Raw genomic sequence first — 10,774 nt, forward strand, 5'->3', positions numbered from 1 at the left:
CATCGAGGCCGGGGCTGCCAAGAGCCGTGAAGAGGGTCCGGTTGAGCACGGGGTCGGTGGAGCCGGGGTGGTCGACCAGGTAGATGGCGCGGAAAAAGGACGGCTCAGAGATTTCCGGCACGTTCACCCAGCCGCGTAGCGCGGTGGTCTGCAGCGTTTCGAACCACTTGCCGGACTCTGAGGTGTAGTCGCGCGTGCTCGGACTCGGCGTCGCTCCGGACGCGACCTAGAGCGGGGGCAGCACGCATCAGACGAAGCTACACGAGGCGCGGGAGCGGAGCGCGGCGGACGATCACCAGTGAGGCATACAACCGTAGCGAGGCCGACGGGTGCTGGTTGCACACGACGTATACGATGCGCGGCTCGCACGGGAAACCGCCCGTCTTGCTCGCATTCATCTGCGGGCAATGCGTGGTATGTGGCGGCGAGCTGTGCAGGGTTGCTCAATGTTTGGAGTGCGGCTGAGCCTGACGATGCAGTGCGTCCATCAGCGAGGAGAGGGTGTAGTGCACAGGATCCGGCATGACGCCGAGCGGGCCCTCCCCCGCCTCCACCACGCCGGTGGGGTCGACCAGCGCTTCAAAGGCGGTGGCGTTGGACAGCAGGCTCAGGTCTAGCGAGAGAGCATCCTGCTGCTCGTCCTGCGTCGGCCATCCGCCCTCAAAGTGCCACCCCTCGGTCGAAAGAGAGGGCTCTGCCGAAAAAGCCTCGTACAGGGTGGCGGCCTGAGCCAGGTGCGCCGAGTACATCACGTTCTCGTTGAATACTGGGTCGGGGCAGCGGTGCCGGAGAAGGTCGGGAGGCCAGGGCCGGTCGAGGGCGACGGCGAGGGCCACGCTGATCTGGCACATCGCCGTGTGGGTCCACCTGCACGGCCCTTTCCACGGCCTCCCGCAGTACCCACGCGCCGCCCAGTAGGAGTAGCTCGTTGGATGGAGGAGCCGCGCCGTGGCATCGCGAAGGATGCGCGCGGTTTGCGCTGGGTGGGCGGGCGTGTGTGCCGCGCCGAGCAGGGCCGCCGCGTAGGCTGTGAAGGCGAGCTGGTAGCGCGGTGCGCTAAAGCCGGGCTGCGAGGTTGGCTCGAGCGCCTCCTCGTCCCACGGCCACTCCCACGAATAGCCGCCGGGCGAGGCTGCCGCCTCTGCCGCCGTAGCGAAATCGCGCGCTCCCTTTGTGAGAACCGAGAACCAGTTGAGGAAGCCGAGCTGCTTGTCGGTCATGCCTGCGCCCGGCTCAGAGCGCAAGCTCGTCTCTACGCTGTCTGGGTCAGGCCGCAGGTCGATGAGCGCCACGGCGGGCGTGGCGAGCAGGAGCGAAGCCGCGGTGGTGCAGGGGAAAGCAGTCGCGAGTCTCGCGTGGGCAGCCATCGCAGTCTATAAGCGCGCTGCGGCTCCGGGACCGGGGGCAAAAACGGCGGTTTCGCGTTCCGCTTTACCCCCGCCGGCTACTCTTCGGGCGTTGTCGAGGACAGCGATGGCGACAGCGACGAGATGCCTGCTCGTGGGAGGGTGCGTCGCAGCGCTGCTGCTCTGGCGGCAGCGCCGGGCCGTGCGTTTCGCGCGCGCCAACCTGCTGCGTTGCAGCATGTGCGGCACTCTGCGTGCGCCCATCGAATTCACGCCGAGGCAGGCGCGCCGAGATGGGACTATGCGAAAGTGCAGACCGTGCGTGGCCATGTACGTGGAGACACCAAGGTCCGCCGCGGACAAGGAGGCTCGCAAGGCAGCGCGTGCGCTCGAGCGCTCACAAGCGCTCGCGGCGGCGGAAGCGGCACGTGATGCCGTGAGTGCTGCGCAGGAGGCTGCAGCAGACCGCATAGAGGATCCGCTGCGTCTCGCGAGCAAGGCGGAGACGGTGTTGCGTGGGCGGAGCGATCGCGTGCTTCTGGTGCTCGAGAACTGCAGCGACGACCTGAACCATGTGGCCGTGTTGCGGACCGCCGAGGCTCTCGGCGTGCTGCGCGTCTGGCTCGTGCAGCGGCTATCGGCGCCGCTGCCCGCAGACACGCGGCCCTCGCCAGCGCCACTCGACGCCACGACCGCGGGTGAGGCGGTGGAGCGCGCGCAGCTGAGCCAACGCGCCAACAGTCGCGCGACGCGCCGGCTGCAGGCGCGCGCAGCGCAGCGCGGGCTGGACTGCAGCTCGCTGCTCGGGTCGCGGCAGGCGAAAGTCTACGCGTCTCATCTCGACATTCGCGTCTTCACGTCGAGCGCGGAGTGCATCGACGCGGTGAGGGCCGATGGGCGTGCGCTGTGGGTGACAGACTTGTCGCAGGAGGCGCTCCCCCTCACCTCCGACGTGGCGGCGCTACGGCGCGCGCTGCCTCCGCGGCTCGCGATCGTCATCGGCTCCGAGGGCGTCGGCGTCTCAAAGGTCATGGTCGACGCCGCCGACGTGCGCGTCTTTTTGCCCATGTGGGGCTTCACCGAGTCCTTCAACATCTCCGTCGCGACCGCCCTCGTCCTCCAGCGGCTCCTCGACGCCATGCCCGACTCGCGCGGCGCGCTGCCGCCCGAGGAGATGCAGCGGCTGCGCACGGAGTGGTACGATGCGCTCGCGCGGACGGAGGAGCAGCGCGCCGCCTTTGCGCGGCTCGCCGAGCGAGGCGGCGCGCGACCTCTCCGCGATACGCGGCGGCCGGAGGCGCACCGCGACGAGCAGCGAGGGCGCACCGGCGAGAAGCGGCGCCTCTGGAGTCGTGGCGTCGGCGCAGAGTGACCTGTCGTGTGTAGGCGCTATAACGGCGTTATTTCTTCTGACTCGTCATGCAGTATATTGCTGTACCCCCTCGGCGTGTGAAACGTCTGTGGGTCCATAGACTGGTTGGGTAAAGGGGAAGGACCCCCGGGTTGTTGCACGAGTATGTATGTATCTAGTGAGAGGACTCGAGATTGGTTCGAGATTGGGGCAGAGCGAGTGGGAGACTTTTCGGCGGGCGAAATGCGGCGGTTTGGATGCGTCCCCTTTGGGACGACCTGTTGGTACGACCTGTGGGACGACCTGTGGCAGCGACCGATGCCGTCACCGGACGCGGCGGCGAGGCACACGGGCGCCGGCGTGGCGCGTCGGCAGGCCCACCACGAGCGGATGCGCGACGAGCGCGCTCGGGAAGCGGCCGCGGGCGACGCGGAGCTTCCGCCGGAGGACGACGCGGTCGAGATGGCGAGCGCCGCCCAGCTGCTGGACAGCGTGGCGGAGGTGGGCCCGAACTACACCCTGCTGCGCAGCAAGGAGACGAAGGCGAAGCGGCGGAAGCGACAGCGCGAGGATGCCAGGGCGGCGCTCGACGGCCACACTGTCCTGTCCACCGGATCGCGCCTCGAGATCTTCTGCGACAGTGAGCGGTGGTACCCTGCGACCGTCATGGCGCGGGAGGAGGACGGGGACGGACGGATCGCGCACCAGGTCGAGTACGACGGCTACCCGGATCGGCGGTGGTGGCACATGCTGGACGACGAGCGGTGGCGAGCCGTCGCAGAGCAGGCCGGCGCGGGCGCAGGAGGCGCCGCCGCCGACCAGACCGATTAGGCTCGACGCCGCGCTCGCGCTGTGGGGCTGCCACAAACTCGCCGCCGAGCGTGCCACCGACGGCGTCCCGGCGGAGGTGATGGAGTGTGAGACCTGAGGCTGCGGAGGTGACGCCTGAGGTACCGGTCCGTGCACAGCGACTCAGCCGGCGACCGCCACGGGCTCAGACGAGACTTGTCGAGTCGTTCCAGCTCAGCTTCACCGTGGTCCTCGGGCGTCTGTCGACGTCAGGACCACCCATACAGCTCGCGGGTTTGAGGTCGCAAGAGCCAAGATGGTGGCGTTTGGACATCCCAACCATCACACAAGACAGCCTGTAGGTGATGGCGGGACGGCGCAGTGTTTGTGGCACTCGGCAGTAGGCACCCGCGGCACGGCCCCGCTGTCGGCTCTCGCGGGCTGCGGAACCGGACCCAGAAAGGGACGGTCCGGGCGAGTGTGGCAGCTCCTGCGCTAGTATGGGCACCCTCTATTATAGCACTACTGATCCTGGTCATTAGAGCTGCCAGGGATAGCGTCAGGAGCTGGTAGGAGTCAAAACCCCTCATATTTGAGACATCGTGTCCCATATACTCGTGCAACAACCCCCCCTGAGTTGAACAGGGGTTGTGCGCCAAGCCCTCCTGCTCGGCTCCAGCGAGTAGACAAGTGTTGTCATCAACAGAGTAGAAGGATCTGACCTCGGGGCCGATGTGACCAAGCGCTGGTAGCATGGTTTTACCTCACACCCATGGTCTCACAGTGTGCCGGCAGTCGCCGAGCAGTGTCGCTCACACAAGCCGCAGCACAAGTGACTGAGGGCCAGTGAGGGCGAGCCCATCGGTGTGACAGCTATGGCAGCCACACAGTGGGCTGTGTCATCTGTGCAGAGTGTGTGAGCAGCAGAGGAGCTTCACTCCAGGCTTCAGGCGCAAAGAGCTGCATGCCACCGAAGGCGCTGTCGAGGTTCGCCGAGCGCGGCACAGGTTGGAGGACACCGTCACCGACGAGCGCGTTGGAGTATTCACTCCGGACAAAGACGGCCACACGCACACGAGCTGCGGTCGTGTGGCCGTCATAGCGGCGAGGCGCGGGACCGTCTGTGGCGAAGTGGGTCGCGTCCTCCGATTTCCGTCAACTCACGGTCCTTCCCCCGTACTCGAAGGGAGTAGTAGTCTTGAGCACTTGAGCACTGGATAGGGCCGATTCCGCGTGGTACGGGACCCCTCGATCGTCTCGCCCTCCCTCACTGGTGTGTTCATCGGGGGGGTCATAACAAACACGGTACAGGATCGAGGTGCACGCCGCCGAAGCAGTGTCGTCCCCCCTCTCCCCGACGGCGATGGCGGTGTGACCGATCGAGCTACAAGAGGAGCTTGTTCAGCAGGATCAGGAGTGGTCAGATGCACTACCTCACTGGGCATGAGACCACCGTACGACGCATCCATCACCGTCTCGGATTTATGTGGGATCGAACCACTCCGGGATGGGGCAGCCCCATCGAGTTGTGTTTTCCTCGCCATCTGGTTAATTGTCAAAATTCCTGTTGTGCAGGAGGGGAGGGGGCTCTGACGGAGTGCATGGCGGGAGAGGGCAGGGAGTGGGCGCGGGGGAGGAGGGGGGGGGCTCAGCCGTGCAAAAAGCATCAATTAATAATAGTAAGGAAGACATGTTGCCCGGCCGTTCAAGAAGTCCGTCTCGATTTTCGTTTTTTTCCCAGACCACTCGGGCAACTTTTACCGAAAGGCAAAGTTTTACCTGACCACTCGACCACTCGGGCAACTTTTACGAAAGGCAAAGTTTTACTTGACCACTCGGGCAGATTCGATTGCATTTTACCACTCGGGCAAACTCGATGAAACGGGCGGACGGAAACGCGTTTGCGACGGCTCGCCGGAGAGCATGCATGGAGCGGCCGGTGCGCCGCCGCAGCTCACCGATGGAGCCTGCGTCGCGGCTCAATCCACTGACGTAGCAGCACTGCGACACACTCTCCAAGCACGGCCTCTGGCGTTGCGATTGCACAGAGAGCGAGCAATAGGCGCCAAAAGCACAGATCTGTGTGCAGTGGATTTCCATGTAGGTCGCGCCCAGCGAGCGGACAACCGCGGGTCTCGGATGCTCTCCCGGACGCGAGCCCATCGTGCGAGTGGCGGACCCGGAGGCGGCCGGCCCAGCTCACCCCCAGAGAGGCCATGGCCAGGGTCAGGCATAAAAGGGGGGTGTTTTTCCGCCCGTCCAATTCCGGTCAGTAGTAGTCTAAGTTCTGAGCCTCGACGCCTAGGGCCTAGGCCCTACCCCTAGCGGGTCTAAGTGTGCTTACTGCTTAAAAGCACGCTGGGGTGCTTGCGCGGTCTAAGATCAGCGGGAGCCTCTTACATCGGCTAAGTCGGCCGTGGCACGGCCTGTGCGCTGTGGATGGAGGGCCAAGAGGCTCTCCCACCCGTGATCGCTGATCGATACGGCGCTCCGCCCAAATTTTCTCCGCCTGCGGCGGGCGCCTACTAAAATCCGGGGCGATTGCATCCTCCCCTTCCCCGATTCTCGTTGCTGCTTCTTGAGCGCAATCTCTAGCCAAATAGCCTCAAGCTCAAACTCAGGCTCAAAAAATACGAAAGAGCTACATTGGCGGGTTACACTGAGAAAAAAGTGTGAGCCGGACGGCTTTCATTTCTCTCTGCGTTCTCGGATCTCGCACATGGAGTCCGAGGTATCCCGTCTGTCGCCGTCCCAAGCTGTCACTCCCCTTTCTCCCGGCCGGGGTGGGGGGCGCGCGGGGGCGGCGGGTGTGCGGGATGTCTGTGGGCCCGAGAGCGATATGCCATGTCCGCGTATTGCGTTTAAATTGCAATAACATTGATTGTTTGATGGGAAGGCGAAACACAGTCCGACCAACGACTGGGACACCAACGGGCGATCGATGACGGTCACACAGGAGCGACACACAGAACCACAAGACAAGACACTCAGCCAACAGGGCGGCTGCCACACATCCTGAGCGTCCCGCGGCCGGACTCCACAATAACATCGAAGGCTCATTGATTGATTGAATGGGAAGGCGAAACACAGTCCGACCAACGACTGGGACACCAACGGGCGATGATGGTCACACAGGAGCGACACACAGAACCACAAGACAAGACACTCAGCCAACAGGGCGGCTGCCACACATCCTGAGCGTCACCCGCGGCCGGACTCCACAAAGTGAGTGAGTGAGTATTCTTGAGACACACACACACACACACACACACTCCACAATAACATCGAAGGCTCAGCTAAGACTTTCCCGCCTGGGCGGGGCGGTGGGCGGGCGCGCGGTGCGGCATGGCGTGTGCGTGTGCGCGACTGTGCAACGAAGGACCGCTCGCAGAGGACCATTGGGTTTGTACAAGGTAGGTAGGTAGAAAGGTGAAGAACAGCCAGGCTCGGACTGGACACCAACGCGGTATGGGTGGACGCTGGACAGATGATGACGACACGCACGAGCGACACACAGACACAAACAAGCTCACAAGACACACAGCCAGCTGGCTGCCACACACCCTGAGTTGGCGTACACATAACTCAAGGCCACATCCTCCCTGTCGCCCCCCCCCAGCACTCCAAGGTGCCAAGAGAAACAAACAAGGGCACAACAAACAACAGACGACAGGAAGTGACATGTGAGGCTAGAGCAGCATGCTCCACCTCTAGCAATCTCTCCGGCCGGCGAGGCATGGGCGAGACCGTATGTGGGGTCTAGTGAGGTGTCTATGGACGCCCTCCTCTTGTACTATTAACAACGAAGGCGCTCTCAAAAAAAAAAGGCGGCGGCTGCTGCTCAGGTCAATCCGCCTCGACCGCTGCTCCGCCTCCGCCCTCGCCGCATGCCGGGCGCGACGCCCGACACCCCCTGCCGCGTGCATCGGCTCGTCGTGCGCGGCGCAGAGCAGACCCACGAGTCGGTCATTCGCAACGAGCTGCGCGCACTACGCACCGCCTCTAACCTCGGCGAGATCCACGCGGCCTGCGCCGTCGCGGCGGCCCACCTCGAGTCGCTCCAGATCTTCGAGGCGGCGGACTTCGCGGTGGATCGCGCGCGGGCCGACGGCTCGCAGGGCGACATGCCGCTGGCGGACGTCGTGGTCACCGTCTCGGAGAGGCAGCGCCTTGCGACTGCCTCAACCGGAGTCCACTCCACGGCGGGCGAGGGGTCGATGGACGCCGAGGTGCGAGTGCGCAACCTGTTTGGCCGCGCGGAGGTGCTCGGCGTCGAGATGGAGGCCGGGCAGCACAAGAGCAACACCTTTCGGCTGTACGCGACAAAGGCGCAAACCGCCGTCGCCACCGCCGTCGCCTCCTCCGCCGCTGCCACTGCCGTCGCCACCGCCGTCGCCACCGCCGTCGCCTCCGCCGCCGCCGCCGCCGTCGCCACCGCCGTCGCCACCGCCGTCGCCACCGCCGCCCTCAGCGCATTGTCCCTCCCCACCGCTGCGCTCACACCCCGACCCCCGCCCTCGCCTCCGTAGCCTCGCTGGGGCGGGGCCGACGCGAGGCTGCACGCAGAGGTGTGCAAGACGGTCCTCTCGCACCAGCGAAAGTCGTCGCGCTCGGGGGATGGGCGCGCGGAGACGGAGGGCCGTGAGTGGAGGCGGGCGGGCGCTGCGAATAGGTCGTCGTACTCGGAGAAGGGGCACACGCTCATTAACAGTTAGTTCATCATGAGCTAGTTTAATGAATAGGTCGTCGCACTCGGAGAAGGGGCACACGGCAAGCGTGAGCGCCGCCGTCGGCCATGCGGCGCTGCCGGGCAGCCGCCACGCGTGCTGTTGTGCAGACCCTTTCAGCACGAGTGAGTCCTCCCTCCGCCGGGCTGGTTCCGCAGGCGGCTGCCACGAGGTGTCGTACGAGGCGGGGCTGCGCGAGGTGATGTGCTGCCCCGCGCATGAGCTAGCCCATAGCTAGCGGCGGAGGGGAGGGGAGTCGTCGGGGAGTGGCTGCGTCGGGCGCGCCGCCAGTTTCTCATCCCTTGTCTCACGCCGCACGCGCCTTTCGCCCTTTCGCCGGGCGCGCGCCCGGCGTGCCATGCGATTAATTAACTGCTACTTCGTCGCGCCCGGCGTGCCACGCGATCAATTAACTGCTACTTCGTCGCGCCAGGTGTGCCACGTGCCAGTCCGAACCTCGTCGTGGGCGGTGCTCTCGCAGCGAGGCGCCGCCCGAGTCGCGGCAGCCGCTCTCTGCTCGTTGTGCGGGCGCGCCTCTACTCCGGGTGCTCCTCGATGACGGCCCTAGGCGGCTCGGACAAGTCGTCGCTGAAGCACTCAACAGAACGAGGATCGGGACGATGAGGGCCAGAATAGGCCTCTCGGCAAAGTCGTCGCTGAAGCACTCAACAGAACGAGGATCGGGACGATGAGGGCCAGAATAGGCCTCTCGGCAAAGTCGTCGCTGAAGCACTCCTTCTCACGCGCGTCGCTCGACGACGCCATCCTCCCCACAAGGGGGGCCCTCCTCCGCCTCACCACGGAGGTGGCTAATGAAGAGTTAATGAACAGTTAATTAACAGTTAATTAATCAGCTGCGCCTCACCACGGAGGTGGCTAATGAGGAGTTAATGAACAGTTAATTAATCAGCTGCGCCTCACCACGGAGGTGGCTAATGAAGAGTTAATGAACAGTTAATTAACAGTTAATTAATCAGCTGCGCCTCACCACGGAGGTGGCTAATGAGGAGTTAATGAACAGTTAATTAATCAGCTGCGCCTCACCACGGAGGTGGCTAATGAGGAGTTAATGAACAGTTAATTAATCAGCTGCGCCTCACCACGGAGGTGGCTAATGAGGAGTTAATGAACAGTTAATTAATCAGCTGCGCCTCACCACGGAGGTGGCTAATGAGGAGTTAATGAACAGTTAATTAATCAGCTGCGCCTCACCACGGAGGTGGCTAATGAGGAGTGAATGAACTGTTCATTAATCAGCTGCGCCTCACCACGGAGGTGGCTAATGAAGAGTGAATGAACTGTTCATTAATCAGCTGCGCCTCACCACGGAGGTGGCTAATGAAGAGTTAATGAACTGTGAGTGAACTGTTCACTAATCAGCTGCGCCCCACCACAGGTGGCTGGCCTCGGCGGCGTCGGAGACGCTGCCTTCCAGAAGCACACCGCCGAAGCGCGCGTCCACACGCCCCTGGCGGCGCTCGGCTTGCCGCAGCTCTCGCTCAGCGTCGCCGCTACGCTCGGCCTGCTCTTGCCGCGCCGCGCCGCGCCGCTGCCCGCCACCGGCGACTCCGCGCCGCCGCCCGCGCCGCTCATGCGCGGGGCTGCCTCGCGACACGCGAGCTCGAGATGACGCGAGATCACTCGAGATTGCACCGAGATGTAGGCCGCCGCACGGGGTCTTTCTGCCGGACCGCCTCTTCCTCGGCCGACAAGCCTCCGCCCTGGGGGCTATGCTGCGGCCATGGTCGACGGTCACCATCATTTGGGGACCATGTGGCAGGCGGACCAAACTCGCTCTGGGGCTTCCGCACCCACGGCGTGGGGCCGCGCGAGCAGAGGCGAGATCGGCCGAGATCGGCCGAGATGCAGCCGAGATGCAGCCGAGACTGGCCGAGATCGGCCGAGATTGGCCGAGACTGGCACGGCGTGAAGCCGTGCGAGGAGAGGAGATCTCGACTGCCCCTGCCTGCCTGCCTGCCTGCCTGCCAAAGACCGCCCTTTCTCAATCTGGTTCCTCAATCTGGTTCCTCAGGCACACGTCAACCGGCCTGCCTCATGCCAAGACACCCTGTGATTCGCTCGGCGGCGAGGCGCTCTCTCCACCTCGGCTACTCCTCTCCACCTCGGCTGCACCTCGGCTCCACCTCGGCTGCACCTCGGCTACATCTCGGCTACATCTCAGCTACATCTCGGCTACATCTCGGCTACATCTCGGCTGCCTCTCGGCTGCCTCTCGGCTACATCTCGGCTACATCTCGGCTGCCCCTCGGCTACATCTCTCGCCCACCTCTCGCCCACCTCTCGCCCACCTCTCGCCCATCTCTCGCCCACCTCTCGCCCGCGCAAGGTGCTCGCCACAAGCTCGCTCTCGCTCTCCGCCCCGATGCCCGGCCGGCAGTTCGAGAAGCTCGGCGCGCGCGCTCACGCCTTCGCCTCCGCCGGCGCGCCGCACTACCTTGCGGCTTGGCAGGGGCCCTAGTAGGAGCCAGAGCCGGACTCCTCCACCAATCACTCACCACAGGCGCGCTGCACTCGCTCGGCGGCCTGACAGGCAACCCCAA

At 64.4% G+C, this 10,774-nt stretch overlaps 3 protein-coding genes across 3 annotated transcripts; all 3 read left to right on the forward strand.

Annotated features, from left to right (window-relative positions):
* Nucleotides 1–1,674: 1,674 nt before the first annotated feature.
* Nucleotides 1,675–2,718, forward strand: EMIHUDRAFT_235879 (hypothetical protein; the record flags this gene model as incomplete). The annotated part of the gene is made up of 1 exon (XM_005779774.1): nt 1,675–2,718. The coding sequence occupies one exon, from the start codon at nt 1,675–1,677 to the stop codon at nt 2,716–2,718; it is 1,044 nt and encodes a 347-aa protein (XP_005779831.1).
* A 222-nt stretch (nt 2,719–2,940) lies between these two features.
* On the forward strand, nt 2,941–3,625 carry EMIHUDRAFT_235880 (hypothetical protein; the record flags this gene model as incomplete). The annotated part of the gene is made up of 2 exons (XM_005779775.1): nt 2,941–3,461; nt 3,529–3,625. 2 exons carry the CDS (start codon nt 2,941–2,943, stop codon nt 3,623–3,625), a joined length of 618 nt encoding a protein of 205 aa, XP_005779832.1.
* Nucleotides 3,626–7,373: 3,748 nt separating this feature from the next.
* Nucleotides 7,374–8,451, forward strand: EMIHUDRAFT_235881 (hypothetical protein; the record flags this gene model as incomplete). The annotated part of the gene is made up of 3 exons (XM_005779776.1): nt 7,374–7,748; nt 8,016–8,127; nt 8,372–8,451. 3 exons carry the CDS (start codon nt 7,374–7,376, stop codon nt 8,449–8,451), a joined length of 567 nt encoding a protein of 188 aa, XP_005779833.1.
* Between the last annotated feature and the right edge of the window lie 2,323 nt (nt 8,452–10,774).

The sequence above is a fragment of the Emiliania huxleyi genome (genome assembly GCF_000372725.1).
Source record: "Emiliania huxleyi CCMP1516 unplaced genomic scaffold EMIHUscaffold_227, whole genome shotgun sequence".
NCBI classification, from domain to species: Eukaryota; Haptophyta; order Isochrysidales; family Noelaerhabdaceae; genus Emiliania; species Emiliania huxleyi.